This window comes from Notamacropus eugenii, chromosome 1, assembly GCF_028372415.1.
Source record: "Notamacropus eugenii isolate mMacEug1 chromosome 1, mMacEug1.pri_v2, whole genome shotgun sequence".
Taxonomy (NCBI): domain Eukaryota; kingdom Metazoa; phylum Chordata; class Mammalia; order Diprotodontia; family Macropodidae; genus Notamacropus; species Notamacropus eugenii.
Window position 1 is genome coordinate 471,517,158 of NC_092872.1, and position 18,620 is coordinate 471,535,777.

At 33.3% G+C, this 18,620-nt stretch overlaps 1 protein-coding gene across 2 annotated transcripts in view; it reads left to right on the plus strand.

Moving 5' to 3' along the window:
• LPCAT2 (lysophosphatidylcholine acyltransferase 2) overlaps positions 1-18,620 on the plus strand; it is a 78,948-nt gene that overhangs the window by 36,767 nt on the left and 23,561 nt on the right. For both annotated transcript variants that reach the window (XM_072632246.1, XM_072632245.1), the window contains exons 9-11: positions 667-749; positions 5,903-6,028; positions 8,261-8,414. In XM_072632246.1, the coding sequence (XP_072488347.1) occupies positions 667-749; positions 5,903-6,028; positions 8,261-8,414 (363 nt within the window). The remainder of the gene's footprint in view (positions 1-666; positions 750-5,902; positions 6,029-8,260; positions 8,415-18,620) is intronic.

Below are 18,620 nucleotides of genomic sequence, written 5' to 3' on the forward strand. Positions count from 1 at the left end.
TTTGCATAACCTTTCCCTTATCTTTATCACTACTTCCTGCCATATTGCTAGAACTCCCTCATTTTCCTCAAGTACTTTAGCCTCTAATCAATCAGTCTTCCTTTCTGCCTCATCTGCTATTATATACATTGGTTTCAACATAATAAAAATGGCTCACATTTATATTCCACTTGAGACTTAAGCGGGTTTCTTAACTCATTCTGTTGTTCTTTCTGTTAATGCATACTCAGTAATTTATGGATACTTCTTTTACCATTCTTTCAGCACAGTGCCTCCATCTCCACAACATATCATCTGTTCACTAGCATAGCCATACCATAACCATAATCACTTGCAACTGGTCTTGTGCTCTTTAAACCTATTCTTAAAAAAAAAAACAAAACAAAACAAATGACTTCATCCTGAATCCCCTCATTCAATATTTATTCCATGATCACAACACAGTAAATATTTACTGAATGAATGAGTAGAAAGCACAGAATTTGAGAAAAAGAAATGTCTGAGAAGAAAGTCAAATGATGAAAATGATGTTTCCAAATGGAAGAAATGGAAAGACTGGACTGAAGCAAATAAACAAAAATGACTACGAACCAGTAATATAACAAGATAGCTGTTGACAATGGTTCTAAGCCTTTGTAATTTTCCTTACTGAAATTTATCTTTCAGTTTATGCCTGTTCACGTTCCTGATGATGAAGAAAAAAGCGATCCCATTCTTTTTGCCAGTCATGTCCGGAACATCATGGCAAAGTAAGTGTCCATGCAAAGCTTGAGGCCAGCAGGGAGAAGAACGTTTGTTGCATTTGGATTCTGAAAACATGGTTGCACTTCCCAGCTTTGATGTCTTCAACCAACGTGACCGTAGCTTTTTGGACTTCCATTTCCTTGTTTATAAAATCAGTACTTTAGACTAGAAGAATTTAAAGATCCCTTTTAATTCTAAGTCTTTGGGTACTAAAGGATTTGAAATATGAAGCAAAGTATCATTTAGGCATCCTCCGTTTACATGGTGTTTTTCTCAAATGGTCCTTTATTCTTCAGAATGACTGTAGAGTGAGTTAAAATAAGACATTCTATATTTTCCCCTGCATGGTCATCAGTCTTTGTCAGACTTTTCGGTGTCCCAATGATATTAACTCTTTGACTGTATTATCAAAAGCCCATAAATCTCAATAATAGGTCTGTGGCTATGTTGATAAATTTTTAACAACTAACTCTACGTAAAAAAATTAAGCATACAGAGCATACTTTTAAGTTTAATCTACATTATTAACATTTTATCTAGCACTTTCTAAAGTCTAGACAATCAATAAAACAATATATCAAGCCCTGATTTCTGGCATTTGCTAATTTCTGAAGTGTAAATGCTCATACTGAAAATGTAATAATTGGAGTTGGCTCTGTTATGCCACTGCTTGGGGTGAACATCAGATGAGCTATTTTTCAAGACAGTGTGTCCTATGGTTATTTGAGACCAACATTTCTAGATGGTCTGCGAGGGTATTCATTACATTATTGGAAGCTCAGAGAAAATGCTACAGTAGTATAGGCTGTAGAACCAAGGAGACAAAAATCTAAGATAACAGCCATAAATTCAGCAATTGGAAATTACGATCCTATGGAACAAATGTATCCTTTCAGCTAAAAGAGCTAATAATAACTAACATTTAAATAGGGCTTTAAGGGTTGCAAAGCACTTTCTATTTATTATCTCATTAGATATCATTTCACAGCCTAAAATGTCCACTAGAATAATTTCAGTTCTGCTCATTCAATCAAGTGCTGAATTATCTGGGTACTACTTTATTTATGTAAAGGAGAAAATCCCACAAAAGAATACATCCCTATTTCAAACCCTTGAAAGTCCTTGTCAACAATTTTTTTTCCCCTGTGCACAGGAGACTCGAGGAGTCCCCTTTGTGAAAAATGAAAGTCCAAAATTTAAATTTGTTAAGTGATACAATATCACAACAGGATTAAAGGAGAAAGCTAGAAGGTACCTTTTATAACTTTGGTTAAGGAACAAATTCTTAAGCAAATAAATAGAAGTGATCTTAGAAGATAGAATAGATAATTTCAGTTTCATACAATTTAAAAAGCTATTTGAATAAACAAAATCTGTATGGCTAGAAAAAATAACTTTATTTGTTATTATATTAAAGGTTATATCATTAATTAATTAGATTAAGTTATTTTTAAAAGTTATTTTAAATTAATTTAAAATTATTTTAAAATTACAAATTAATTAATTAAATTGAATGATTAAAACTTATATTATGATATTTAAACTAGCTTTAATGTTTGCAGTACACTCTACATATTAGTTAATTTGATTTGTATAACACTTTTCTAGGTACTATTGTTATCCCCATTTTACACATGAGGAAAATAAGGCTGAGAGAAGTTCAGTGTCTTGATGAGAGTGACAGAGTTAGTAATTGTCAGAGGCAGTATTTAGCTGAAGTCTTCCTAACAAGTCCAACAACAACTACTGTACCACTTCCTTTAGAAGAAGAGAAAGCAAGGAAAGCATATGCACAAATATCTTTGATAAAAATTTGCTCTCTAGATATATAGGGAATCAAAACAATTATATAAGACTAACATCTAATAAAAAAGGGGTAAAAAATAGGGATAGTTTGCAGAGAAAGAATGGAAATTTTCAACAAGTCATATAAAAAAAAAAAGTTCCAGATTTCTAATAAGAGAATTGTAACCACTCAGTGGTTACCTTTCATATCCTTCAAGCTGGCAAAGATACTCAAAGATGGTAAGAGTCAATGTTGGAAGAGCTGCAGGAAGACTGGTACACTAATTCATGTTTAGTGGAGCAGTGCATTGGCACAACCATTGGAAAACTGAATTTTCCAACAGCCTCACTTTTGGCATGTTGTCTAAAGAAGAGGTCAAAGACAGAAATAATGGGTCTTTATAAACCAAAATAATCATAATAGTACTTTTTTTTGTGGTAGGAAAAAACCACAGACTTTTTACTTTGCTCAAAGTGGGTATATATTGATTAAGTATATATTACTTTATATAGATGTGCATATATGTATACATATATATATATATATATGGGTATAAATTTCCACCTAATAAATTGTGGTATATGAATATAATGGAATGTTTTTAGTGCCCGAAGATACAGGAGATTTGCTGTGTTCAGAGTAACATGGAAAAATTTGGATGAGCTAATACAACGCAAAGAAAGAAAAACCAGGAGAAATATATCTCTGTCTATCCATCTATCTGTTATCTATCTACCTATCTATCTATCTATTTATCTATCACGATAATGTAAAGGCAAACAACTCTTTAAGGAAGTCAAATTTGGATTAATTGCAATGCTTAATCGTAGTCCTAGAGAAGAGATGGTGAAATATGTAACTTTCCCTTTTCTTGATAGCTATATCAAGATTTATCCTAGATATATCCTGGATGCAGGATATGACCACTGCAGTCAGTCCAATAGAGTCCTTTGGTCAATCAGTTTTGCTTAGCTTTGTCTTTGTTACAAAAGAGTCCATTGGTGATTGGTAGGTGTGGATATAAAGCAGTCACTGTGATGTAAAAAGGCATCAATATAGCAAATACATATGTATATATTATATATATATATATATAACTATTATAACATAAAAAAGGAAAAAATAATGAGGAATTTTTTTGTCTGACTTCAGCTATATCTCATCAGACTCTAGATAATAACAGTATTGTTTTGGCAAGAATTATAACTGTGTGACTTTGGGAGTAGGGTGGAGGAAGATTGTAAGAATATTTGACAAACATTTCTCACAATAGCTTTCTTGACTAGTATATGTATGCATTTGTATTTTAAACAGAGCAACAACTTATACTTCAGTTCTTTTCTTCAAAACCTTCTTTCATGACTTTATCTGTTTTATTCCTTGTCTCCTCATGCTAACTTTATGCTCAGAAACAAAGAAAAAAAAATTGAATCTATATCAAATAAGTATGCTTAAACAAAAACAATTAATAAAAGTTACTCTTTCATATATTTGTAACAAGGATATATAAACTTATGCCTTATATTTCTTTTTTCTCTACACATTTTTAAAGAGTGGTTTTCCCCCCTATTTATTTCAGAGTAATTTGGCATTCTCATTTATTATCCTTTCTCTAGGGTATTTGTTTATAGTATTATATTTGTAAACTTTTTCATGCTATTTGAATTTTAAAATAATTTTAACTGAGTAATTCATTATAAATTTAATATCAAACATCAGTATAACTAATTTAACTTGCTTAGCATCTTTTAAAAAAAGCATTTGAAATTAATTGATTTCATTATGAGAGGCAGCGTGACATGGTGGATTAGAGAACCAGTGTCAGAGTAAGAAAGATCTGATTCAATGTATCTGATTTAGATATATTGACTGTGACTCTGGGCAAGTCACTTTACATTTTAGTATAGTCCCAGACAAGTCTCTAAGAGAGACACTGTCCTCTTTTGGTAGATGATATTTCCTCCATATGACATTTCTGTACTAGTTAAATCAAAGGGTCTGAACCCAACTAAAATCCATTGCATAATATAATATCTTGTTAGTCATCACAAATCTTTGTTCAAACCTCACCCACTTTTTTGGTTATAATTACTGTATGCTCCTTTCCTTTGTTTCTATTTCTTTACTTTATATTATTTTATGAAAATCTTCCAAGAACTTTTTTATAGTTTTAGTATTAATTGAGTATTCCATTCACTCATGTACCACAGCTTATTTAATCATTCTTCTTTTGTTGGATTTTAGATTTCTTCCTTTTTTTGTAATTACTAATTACAAATTTATTTATTCATTTATATTACAAATAAGGATGTAATGAAAATCTGTGAAAAGATAATTATTTTCCTTTGTTTTTGATGATACTTTTAAGCTACGTTCCCAACAATGGCAGTATCGAGTCAGAGGTTTCAAGTATTTTTATAACTTTTATTGAATATTGCCAAATTACTCTCCAGAAAGAATTTATAGGTTTGTGAGTTTTCATCAGCAATGACTGAGCATATTATTTTTTCTCCACAACCCAATTAGCATTGAGTTTTGTTGCTTTCCATTATTTCTGCCACTTTTTTTTTGATTGGTGGAAAGTATTTAATGAATGGGAGGGGCAAGAGAATATGGAAGTTGCACCTATCTTTTTACTGTTAGAAAAACTGAACCTTTTTTTCAAGTGACTATTACTAATAATGGAAATTCTTTCAGGTCCATTATCCATTTAATAGGGATTACTTTTAAATATTATAAAGTTCTTCATATATTTTAATGCCAAGATTTTATAAACCCACATCAGTGTTTCCACTAGTCCTTTATTTTTTAAATATATTTTTTGTTTTACAAAATGTTTAAATACTATTTTGGTCAATATTTTATTCTTAATAATTCCTTCTATTCATTGAATAGGTAAAAAAATTCATTTCACTTCCATAATTGAGATAAATGCTTTACTCCATTTCATTACTTGGTCTTCAAAATAATCCTCTCAAACAGGAAGAGCAGATGTTATTATTCTTGTTTTACAGATGAAGAATCGAAAATCCTGAGGGATTAAGTGACTTTCTCAATCATTCTGCCAGTTAATATTAGAGTTGTGATGAGACATAGCTCACACTCTTGATTTCTAGTTTTATTTCAATCACCTGTGCTTAAAAAAAATCTGAGTTACACAGACGCAACCATGTAGGGATTAAATCAATAAAAAAGGAAGTTCAGTGATTAAGTAGTAACAATTGGACTCTTTGGCAAGAAGAAAGTCAAAGCTATAATTATAAATAATAGTAAATGCTCTTCCATTCTGTGTTGTCGCCTGATCAATGCAAGCCTAATAAACAATCATCATTTGAAAAACTATTTGAAAATCAATGTTTAACATTTTTTTAGTGCTCTGGGAGTGCCTGTTACAGACCACACTTACGAAGATTGCAGACTGATGATTTCAGCTGGACAACTGACATTGCCTATGGAAGCTGGTTTGGTGGAATTTACTAAAATTAGCCAGAAATTGAAGTAAGTACATATTTTGAATTGAATACTGTGTTTTCATTGCATATGTATCTATGAGATTCTGAAGAATTTTCTTTCAGTTATTCAATTTTCATATTTAGAGTTCCAAAGTTGACTTACGTTGGGCTAGTCAAGCAAGTTTGCAGATTTGATTCCTAATATATCATCTACTTTTTCTCTTCTATAATTACATGTCTTAATGGATATGGTCAAAAGGGGAATTTAAAAATAGTATGTCTGCATAAGGATAAACTCATTCTTACTCTTAGAGATAATTTCATGGCATATGAATGAATTTCTAATGATGGGTCAGTAGTATTATCATTATATGTGCAGAAGAATGTATTAAGATGTTACCAAAGCCCTACAGAACTTATTGACTTGTTTTAGCATTAAGTGATTCTTGATAATCAGAAATATTACAGGATCATTCTGTCTTGTGTCATTTCAATACTGTCTGACTCTTCATGACCCCACTTGAGGTTTTCTTGGTAAAGATACTGGAGTGGTTGACCATTTCCTTCTCCAGTTCATTTTATAGCTGAGGAAACTGAGGCAGATAGGGATAAGTGACTTGCCCAGGGTCACATAGCTAGTAAGTGTCTGAGATCAGATTTGAACTCAGGAAGATGAGTCTTCCTGACTCCAAGTCTAACACTACCTACTGCACCTCAAAGCTGCTCATTATTCAGTCTAGCTGCTCATATTCCAGATGAGAATCCTATAGCAATTTGCATAAGGTCACCCTTTGAGTCAATGGCAAAACCATAGCTAGAATTCAAGTTTGTGGCCTCCTAGATTCTTTCTACCCTACCATATTATTTTCTGACTACCTCTTCTTTTTTATATACTTGCAATAAACTACTTGCGTAACAACCCCAACGATAATCTATTTCTTTGAACCTTACAGTCCAAAAGAAGATGAAAGACATAAGTACAGACAAAAACACCTCTTTATGGTCTTGAGTCCAAGTCTAAGTCATTTAGAGTTTGTATCTGAACCATTTAGCTTGAGAAACATAATTACTGTACACCCAGTTTGTTATGGTTTATATTGCATGTAATGGCCATTACTTTGTTTCAGTCTTTCAGACTCCTTGTTACCCCATTTGGACTGTTCTTGGCAAAAATATTGGAGTGGTTTGCCATTTCCTTCTCCAGTTCATTTTAGAGATGAGGAACTGAGGCAAACAGGGTTAAGTGACTTGCCCAGAGTCACAAAGCTAGCAAGTGTCTGAAACTGGATTTGAACTCACAAAAATGAGTCTTCCTGACTTCAGACTTGCCACTCTATGCATGGTGCCACTTAACTGGCCAGTAGCTATTATGAATTTGTGGGATTTCCAGTCTCCTGAAAAAATAAAACAAAAAAAATCTAGTTTAATGTATACAAGAACTGACATCACCTCTAGGAAGGAGCTCTACAACTGAGTCTAATATCAAAGTTCAATGTTAGGATTTAATATACTGGTGATAACTCTTACAAAAAATATGGTATTTTTCCCATATGAGAAATAGAACTATTTGGCTGATTGTTTTTGTCGTGATACTCACAGTTTTTCAGCAGCTTTAGAAAGGTCAGATAGAGAAATCAGATACAGAAGAAATATGTTAATTCACTTTTTCATTCTTTCAAGGCAAAGTCAGGATTTGTTTTGTAATGCACAGTATGTTTACTACTGTTTTGTTCTAATTTTTATGAATTCTAATATTTATATTTTTATTCATAACTTTAGGAAACCAGATAGCATCTAATGGATTTCTGAATTACCAGATTTTGCTCTGCTAAATGGCATTTCATTTGTGGAAGCTCTCTATCTCTAAATAATTGTAAGCTCTTCAAGGACAGGGATTATATCTTATTTGGCTTCTGTGCGTTTACTCAGTGAATACTCCTCAGATGCACTGGGCATGACACTCAGAAAAATAATGTTAACTTACTAAGCAGCTGATATATAGATTTAATTTTGCTTCCTTCATGTTATCACTCTCCCCAGCAATTGATTCATCTCCATTATTTTTGTCCTTTCAAAGTACTAGTACAAAGGACCATTATTTTTAGTAATATCTTCTTACATAAATTAAAATGATTTTATTTCAGTTCAACCTTTTAAAAGTATTATATGTAAACTGTATGTATGTTTTATATTCATACTTAATCTTTCTGATGACTTTTTGACTACTCTTTAATTATTTATTTTCTCCTCAATTATTTCTATACCTTTTCCCATTTAGATTAGATTGGGAAGGTATTCGTAAACATTTGGATGAATATGCTACTATTGCCACAGCTACAAAAGGAGGAAGAATTGGAATTGAAGAGTTTGCAGAGTATCTAAAACTGCCCGTTTCAGATGTTCTGAGACAGCTTTTTGCACTCTTTGACAGGGTATGTTTACGTTTTTCCAAAACTATTAATGATTTTTATTTTTCTTAATTGCATTATTGATGCTTCTTATTTTTTACAACACTGCCAGTACTTTTTCCCAAGTCCCAACCCTTAAACTCACTCATATCAAAGAAAATCAGTTCAGCACAAGCCATTGTGACTGGCAGGATGGGCAGCGATCTAAATTGGGAAAAGAAGTATATCACTATCAGTTTTCTGGATCCAACATTAGTCATTTTGTGTAATTTGAATCTTGTTATCATTTAGGATTGTTTTCATGGTAAAGATTTTTTCTTTATAAATTTATGAACTGTAGAAACAAAGTGTTACTGAAACTTTTTAGGTTAATATAATTCATAATACTGGGAAAGCAGTTTAAAAATTTTAATATTAAACTTTATAAAACTGTGATGCTTTCTCTGGTTAGTATTTTTTTATTTGAAGTACTGAGGTATATTCGTGATAGTCTTAAGTCATTTTAGAAAGAAACATATCAAAATAGATTTGGAAAAAAAGATTCCTTTTAGTATAAAATAGTGATATGGAATTGAGAAATTTTTTTTCATAATATTGGCAAGAATGGTTACATCTGTCAAAACTATCATATGTGAATATTGATTCACATAGGTATCATTTTTTATGTGTGTGTGTGACTTGGTAGCCCTTTATTCTGAAGGTTCCTGGAATGCTGAAAATTTGTTTCTTGAAAGAGTGTGAAGACAAAGCAATTTCTATTTTCAGGAGTACTTCTATAGCAGGCATATTTCAAGTCTAATTGGTGTAAGATTTGCTGTGTAAATTCATAAAATGAAGGGAAAGAGAAGCTATGGGTAGTTATTTTTATACTCATAAGTTTACTGTGATTGCAAAATTGCATTGTTAAGAGGTTTCCTTTAAAAAAAATTGTCCCTTGAAGATTTTGGTTTCTTTATTAGGGGCAGAGAAATGCTTTGTAAAATATTGCTTTGTAACAGAAACCAGAAGGTGATTATAGTAATTTAAGGAATTATAGAACTTCATTTTTTTTTGTTTTTTGCATCCAGATACATGTTAATGTATTTAGAATTACTATATGATGACATGGATGATATAATTGTACTTATTGTTTAAATGGAGGAGCAACTTTTCTCTCAAATGAAATATTACAATTGATCCTTTAGGATCACAGATTTAAAAATGAAAAGAACCTTAAAGGCTCTTTAATCCAATCCTCCCATTTTACAGATGTGGCAAGGAAACTAAGGCTCAAAAAGATTAAGTGACTTCTTCAAGGTCATACAGGTTGTTAGTGGAAGAATCAGAATTTGAATTTATATCCTCTGACTTCAAATCCATCATTCTTTCTACACTACCCAACACTATGCCATGCTTGATTATGATACAAAGTAAAATAATGGAGAATAGTGCAATTTCTTGTCATCTTTCAATTAATTAATGTAATTAATTAATAATAATAACTATTAAGGGTAACAAAAGATTGTAATAAAGTAATACAGAGTAACTGAATATGGAATAGTTCAATTTGTCATCATCTTTTGATTTAGATTATTTTAATATAGATATGGTATAATAAGGGAAAACAAAATATATGTAAGCAATAAAGAATGCTTGCAGAGGTAGGGGAGAGAATTATAAATGATTTTTCATTTGTGTTTTGACCATTCTTTTACATTATTATGACCTGGGATTTATGTAACACTTTCTGTAGCATAGCTCAAGAAACCTACCTCACTTCTATAAACTAAAACCTGTTGAGAGGAAGGAATATTTTAGAACAATAAACAGTAAGAGCAGGAAACAGGATGGGGAATTGAGAAGGGAACAGAATGGAAATTTTCACATGGTTTAAAAGATGATTGCCAAAAAGAATAATAATAAAAATTGAAAAAGTATTTAGAGCATTCACCCTGTCCCTCAGGTGATCCTCCTGGCTATCAATCACATGCTATACTAGTCCTTTCCTTCTGGTGATTGTTGGATCTGTTTATCAGTTTCATTGATGCCATGACATATGTAATTTTGAGGAGTTCAAATAATCTTTTTTTAGTTACTTGTTAATGAAGTGTTAACTTTAAGTATTTTGAAGACTGAAGTCCTTTTGTTCATATGTTAGGTGTTGCCCGAGCTATGACAATACAAAGTTCTGGTCAGCCAGGTTGCTTCCCTCTGATCTAGAGAGAGACAGCTGCCTCTAGGGATGAGAAGGTTGGTGAGTCATCATAACCAATTCAGCCATTCACCTTTCTGCATGGACTGCTTCAATCTACTAATGTGTGTTTTTTAACCATGGATTTTCTTGATTCTAGTGTGTATGGTAAGACCTAGCCAGAGATTGCCTTGAACCAGAGCTGAAACAGTTTACTCTTGAGTTAAACTGTTATGGCAAGCAGAGAAAACATTTTCTGAAGGGTCATGAGTGACTCACTTGACTTGTTTTTAGTAGACGTGCATGTTTGGGCATGAGAAATTTGCTGTGTTTTGAAGGGCTGTGTAGCTCAGTTAAGAGACATTAACACACCCTGTACACCCACCCACCTGCATGATAATTGGTTCACTTAATCAGTTATGGAATGACTTTAGAAAAGCTTGATAGGATGAAGACAGGAAGGATTTAATAATTGCACTTTTTTTTCAGAGTAGCATATGTCAGGTTAGATTGTTCCTTGAAGGTAGGTGGGAAGAGGGAAATCAAGGGGCAGAATTATTTTCTTGACTACTATAATTGTTGTGTTTCATTTCTGAATAGGTACAAACCATTCCTATGAGCTTTTTTCTTCACTTTCTGACTTTTTAACCTTGATTTTCATTGCCTCTATATTTCATACACATCTGGATGATCACATAAATATGTGAGGTATGATTGGGGATTAATTTGGGGTAGATGAGACTACTTTTATACCTTGTCCTTCACCTCAAATACATGTTACCTACATATATTCCTTCGAATAATCATATACACATTATAATTATTGTAGTATGATCCTGTAATATCATTACATGTGTGTATTGACTATCTATGAAGAATTTACCAAGTTATGCTTAGCAGAATGTAAACTACTTGAGGGAAAGCACTGTTTTGTTTGTTTTTACTGTCTTTGCATCCTCAGACCTTAGCACAGTGCTTGGCACTTAGTAAGTACTGAATAAATACTTTATTGACTGATTCAGTGTGCACTGAGTCCTCAAGGTATATAAGAAGGTGAATTTTGTACAACTCATGTAACTATACAAAATGGAATTTGGAATCAAAATGTTTTGCCAACTGGCATATAACTGTAATTAGTTTAGGATATGCTTTATGCGTAAATCAAAAAGTATCACCTTAAGCTTTAATCTAATTCCTGTACGATATATATTTTATCATCCGGTTCTTTCTTGTATATTTCATTCAACCTCCAAAGAATGACTCATAGTGCTCATTGTAATGTAGGCGGGTAATTTTCTTGATTTTTAGAGAATAGAAAAAAATGAAAATTTACTATGTAGATAATAAACAAAAAGATCTAAGAACGCTTTAATAGGTATTATTTTTGTAATAACAAATATTTTTGAACTGTTGATTTTTCTTTAATTCTGACTTTCTCACTGCTATAGAGTCCTTTTTAGAATGATTACTTTTTCAGATTTAAAAAAACAAATAGGAAAATCTCAAACACAAAATTTGGCATGTACTTTAAACAGTCATGTTTTTCAAAGTTATAGTTCTTCTGTAGATCTTACATTACCTTTCCACATTATTTGTAATGAATGTGACTCCTATCTTTCTTCTATCTTCTCAGTTCATGTTTTTAGTTAGAGTATTAAAATATGAGGGCCAATAATGACAAAGTTCCTTACGTGCTCTTTTCTGTTAGAAGTATAGGTAATAGGAAATGAACTGTGAAATGTTTCTTATTATAGGTTACCCATTCATCTGAAATCTGTATTGTATCATCTAGTGATTTATGCAGAAATAACTAATCCTAATTCTAGTCCCATTTAGTTTCTTAGTTAAGAATTGATTTCTTCCATAAATCTTATTCTATATGTAGCATAATTGGTGTTGTCCTTAGCAGAAAAAAGCTACGATTTGCTGTGTACCACAGATGAACTTTATATAGAATAGTTCCAGAGCTACATAAGCTATGCTTGTGATATCTTGTATTTATGAAGTTAATTTTTTTGCAACCACATGTAAGACTTTACATTTATTCCTTATTGAACTTTATTTTACCAGACTCAGGTCAGTGCTTTAACTTGTCAAGATCTTTTTTTTTTTTTTTTTTGGATCCTGACTCTGTCATCCAGTGTATTACCTCTCTCTCTGAGTTTTGTGCTGTCTAAGAATTTGATGAGTGTGGCATCCTTGATTTTATCCGAGTCATGGATAAAAATATTAAACAGCACACAGTAACATGGCATCCTTGAAGTACCCACTGGATATTTACTGCCACATTAGCATTGAACCATTTAAGAACTGCTCTTTCATTGAAGCCATTCAACCAGCCAAACCAGTTCTGAAACCATTTAATTGTATTGTCATCTAGTGCATATGTCTCCATCTTCTCCATAAGAATAGTATGAGATATTTTTATCAGAAGCTTTGCTAATAAGACTACAGCATTCCCTTTGTCTACTTGTTTAGTATCTCTGTCTCTCTGCCCCATCCCCACAAAAAATAAAAGAAAGTTCAGTGTGGTATGGTCTATACTAAAACCTCTTTATGATCAATAGATCCCTCTTCAAATGTTCAATCATCTCTTCAGTGATCTGTCCTAGAAATTTTCCAGGAATCCAAGTCAAATTAATTGACTTATAGTCTGTGCAGACTCAGTTCTATTCCCTTTTTAAAAAAGCAAGATGTTAGTAGCCCTTCTATTTTCCATGATCTTTCAAATATTTGATAGTGACTTAGTAATTAAATCTGCCAGTTCTTTCAGCAACTGGTTGTTTCAGCAGAGAGAAAGAGGATAATAGCTTGAACGGATCATGTAATCAAGCAAAGTTTTTTAATATAAGACTATATTTGTAATAAGAAGAGAAGGATCTGATAAAGATGGAAATATTATTCTATGTTGTACTGCCAGTAGTTTATGTTTCAGGATAAATATCTTTCCCATTGGAGCTAATTTATATACCAGATATACCAGCCCTCCCAACCTTGGTTTTTAAGGATCTGTGGTCAATGAGTAAGAGAACTTTCCCAGGCTTATTACACAAGCAGCTATTGATGGACTCAGCAGAAAAAAAGAAAAAGAGCTGTGCCTGTGATTATTTCTACCGAGTACAGGTTAACATTTGAATTTTTAAATTACAGAAATTAGGTTGCTTTATGTGTGATTTATCTCATGCCTCTTTAAAAGTGATTGGAGAGAGCCGCAGGGTGCCAACAGGGGCTGGTGGGGTTCTGTGGCCTGCTTATTTAGTTACCTTTCATCTTTAGACCTTTGAGGCACACGGCTCCACATGCCAGTGCCCTTCCTGCCTCTGTCCCTCTGTGAGTTCTGCAGCTCAGCAGGCCTGGCAGCAGCTGTATAGGTGCTCTTGATGATGTCCCTGCCATGACTTTTCTGAGGTCACTTGCCTCGACCTCATGTGTTTGGCAGCTTGTCAGGACCATGACACCCAGTCTGTTGAGATGCCACAACGGGCAACTGAATCAACATACATTTTCTTTTCTCTCTCCTGTCATAAAATCAAACTCCTCTGCTATATCCAAACTCCTGCAGCATTTTCATTGTTTTGCATGTTATAAAACTTAGCCCTTGAGCATGTGTTATCTTGAATGGGTCACTGTTTTTTCTCTTGAGTTGGGTTTTCTTCTCCAACTGGAATCAAGGTTACATGACTGTAGTGATTTTATTCTCTTCTGAAAACCCCAGCTCCAACTTTCCTGGTCTAAGACTGCAGAGAATAAGAACCCTGGGATTTGGACATCAGCTTCTCTATCCCAGAAGTCTCCTTCCCTTCTCCAGTTTTCTCCCCACAGGACTAGAATGAATAATGTAGCTGGAAGTTTCTTTGACTCAGTCTGCTTTGCATTTCTGCACATTCTGGCATGCAATTATGCCTCAGAAATTCTGAGGTAGTTTGACCACCATTACCAGTAGTGAACAGGCTCTATAAAAGATTCATCTATTCCCTTTCTGCAGTCTTCTTCTGGGAGAAGGAGTGGGAGACCAAGGCTTTCGTGATTACTACCAGACGTAGAAGCTTTCTTAACTTAAACTGGTTGAAAATCTCTACCTTTCCTTGAGTGAAACCAAAGGAGGACACTCATGGTGGCCAGGCATTATATGGAAGCCCCTGCATTTTTTTGTTCTTCCCAGCCTTTCCCTAGGAACAGGCAGTAGGGGAAAGGCTAGGTCCACATGGCCTAGGTCTGGAAAAAATTTCTGAGGGAAACTTCTACCCTCTTCCCATTTCTCCCACCCCTTTCAACTCAATAATATAATGGGCTCCATCATTTCAAAAGGACCATAGAGATTCTTTGGTACTTTGAACAAGATTGGCCACCTCTCTCTTTCAGACATAGACGTTCTGTGACATTGTGGCAGTTCAGTCAGACTACCTACTAATGAAACAAAAGTCTTCACTCAAACCCCTAATTAACAGTGTAAAAAAGATATGGGCACTATTGTGGTAAGAAAAAATATTTGCCCAACTGGCCTTGCCAACAATATTACCACTGCTGCCTACGCCTAGCAAAAATAAATAAATAACGCCTAATTCAATGGAGCTACACTGTTATTAGTTAAAAAAAAAAAAGTGAATGTGGGAGAGGACTCTGGAAAGATGGTGGAGTACATCAGAAAACTTTTGACTCTTCAGATTTCCTCCACAGTAAAAGACAGAACATTGCCTCTGAGGGAATGTAGAACAACCAAAATAAAGAAGTCAGGATAAAGCAATTGTTCTTCTAAGACCACCTAAGAAGGCCGCCAGGAAATATCTGACCTCCTGGTGCAGAGTTCCAACCTGGAGGAAATGCATATACCTCCAGGCCAACTCTTCTGAATCAACAGATGATAAGTCCTAGGGGCAGCTGGGTTTGGGAGACAGCCTCAGTCTTAAAATTTTTCATCTTAAGGACTATGGGTGGGTCTGATGGCAGAATAGGAGAAGACTGAAGGACTTTCACTTTGAGGAGCACCAAGCACAGCTATGCAAATCAGACTTGTCCTGGGCTGCCACTGTGGTGGAGAAGGAGCTAGCACTCACCTGGTGAGTGCACTAGCAGAGGGGTGAGGACCCTATTGTCTGTGCTCTGTCAGAAGAGCAGAGAGTCCTTGGTTTCAGTTCCAGGGTAGAAAGATCAGCTGTAGTTTGAAAACACTTAAGGGACTGCAGGGAGTAAGATCATTTGTGGGGCAGTATGACTAGGGGTTCTATCCATGGGTTAGCAGCAGAGAGGAGAGCCCAAGGCTGAGTACCAGGACAGACCTTAGACAATAACAGTCAGAAGGAACTGAGGCTTGAAACATCATTTCCTGTACCTTGGGACTACAACTTGATTACACTAATAGCTGATAAAAACAAAATAAAAGAAAAAAAATCAATACATAAAGGAGAAAACCCAGTCATAGATAGCTAGTAAGAGGACAAAGAAGATCTGGGTTCATATTCAGAGGAAGATAATGGAATTGAAAAGTCACTTCTTTTTCAGTGAAAAATGTCACAAAAGAGTTGTTGGAATAACTTTAAAAGGACTTTAAAAATCAATTAAGGGAGATTATGGAAAAAATTAGAAAAAAAACACTCCAAGAAAATCAAGAAAATTATGAAAAGCAAGTCAACCAACTTGAAATGGAAAATCAAAAACTTAAGGAAGAAAATAATTCCTTGAAAACTAGAACTGGGGAAGAGGAAGGTAATGATGTTCTAAGACATCAAGAAATAACAGAACAAATAAAAAAGAATGAAAAAATGGAAGAGAATGTAAAACATCTCATCAGAAAAACAAACAACTGATCTGGAGAACAGATTGAGGAGAAATTACATAAGAATAGCTGGACTACCTGAAAAATTACATGAAGAAAAAGAGTCTTAATGTAATATTATAAGAAATTTTCAAGGAAGATTGCCCTGAAGCTCTAGAACAATAAGGCAAAGCAGAAATAGAAAAAAAATTCACCAATCACCACCTACAAGAGATGAAAACTTACAGGAATATAATAACCAGCTTTCAAAGCTCCCAGGTTAAGGAGAAAATATTGGAAGCAATGAGAAAAAAAATGGAAATATTGTGGAGCTAAAATAAGGATTACATAAGACCTAGCAGCTACTACATTGAAGGACCATAGGTCTTAGAATATTATATATCATAGAGCAGAAGAGCTGGGATTATGACCAAGGGTAACCTAAGTATAAATCTGAATGAAAAAAAAATGTACTTTTAATGACCTGAAATTCTTTCATATATTTGTGACAAAAATAGCAGAATTTAAGGGAAATTTGACATATAACATCCAGGAGAAATACAAGGTAAACATTAAGGACCAATTATAAGGGACTCAATAAGATCAAATTGTTTATTTCTTATATGTGAAGGTATTACAATTCTTTTATGATCGTCATTTTTATTTGGATAGTTTTAAAGAAAGGCTTGGGCTAAGCTGAGTATGGTACAGTAATTCTAAAAAAAATACTAGAAGAGGGATAAAAAGGAGCAAATACCTCATACAAATGAGATACTAGTAGGAGAAACTAGTTGGCGGGGAAGGCAGTTAGTGCTGAAACCTTACCCTCATCAGGAATGGGTATATATTTAGAAGGGTATAAAAGTCTTTGAAATTTAAAAAGAAATAAGAGGGCAAGGGGATAGCATGGGGGAGAGAATAAGGGAGGGACTCTTGCAGGAATGGGTAGGTTAAGAATTAGGAGGACAAGGTAACAGGTAGCAAAGCAGAAGAGTGCAGAGGGATAGGAATAGGGTGATGAGAATAGTGAGGAAAAATAGGAAGGAGGAAAATATGTACATAATTCTAGCTTAGAAGGTGAATGGGATGAATTTATCCATAAAATGGAAATTGGTAGATTAAAAATTTGAATTCATTCATATATTACTTTCAAAAAATACTATGAAAAGTAGAGATAGATACAAAGATAAAATAAAGGTTACAAGTAGAATTTATTATGTAAAAAATCCACTGGAAGTAATCATTATCTCAAAGTTAAAGCTAAAATGATTTACTCAAAAGAGAAAAATAGGGAAACTACACTGTATGTCAGCAATATTAATATTGTTTTAGATCATTTAAAATAACGAGACAGTATGAAATACTTGAGATTGTACCTGCCAAAACAGACCTGCACATAAACATAAAACATTTTTTATACAAATGAAGTCAAAACTAAATAATTAAAGTAATATTTATTGTTCATAGGTAAGGAAAGTCAATATAATTTAGAAATTGCAATTTTATGTAACTAGTCTATTTATATGACATCCAAACTAAATTACTAAAAAATTATCTTAGAGTTAGAAAAAAAATTAGCAAAGTTCATTTGGAAGAACAAAAGGTAGGTAACTTTAAAGAAACCAGGAGTAAAAAGATGTAAACGAAGCAGATTTAGTAGTATCAGAACTTAAACTGCATAATAAAGTGAGAGCATTGTTGAAGTGTATATTGGATAATTTTGATTATTTTAAATTTAAAATTTTATTGTATAAATAAAACATGAAAGCAAGAATAAAAGGAATGCGTTAAATTGGGGGGGGACTTTCATGGACAGTCTCAGACAGAATGTGATTCCTTTGATAAGCAAGTTGATTTAAAAAAAAACATGGAAAGACTTGGACTTATAAAGGGAGATGCTATGCACCTTCAGAGAAACAGACGTCAAGTGGAAATAGGCATAGTATGGTCTTATGTATATATATGTATGAGTGTATATGTGTGTGTATATACATCTATATATAGATACCTGAGATATTTATATACAGTAGAACCTCAGTTACTAATTTAATTCATTCTGAGATTCTGTTTATCATGCAATTTGTTCATATTTCAAAGGGAATTTTCCCATAGGAAATAATGTAAAGTCTGATGATTCGTATCACATCTCCAAAAATATTCATATAAAAATAATTATTTATACTTTTAAATAATTTTTTTGTCCCTAGTGCTCCTTAAATACAATAGCAATGATGAGTATACTATATAAACCGAAAATAAGATAAATTAACCTGCACTTTACCTTTGAGAAGAGTCATGGCTGGTGTAA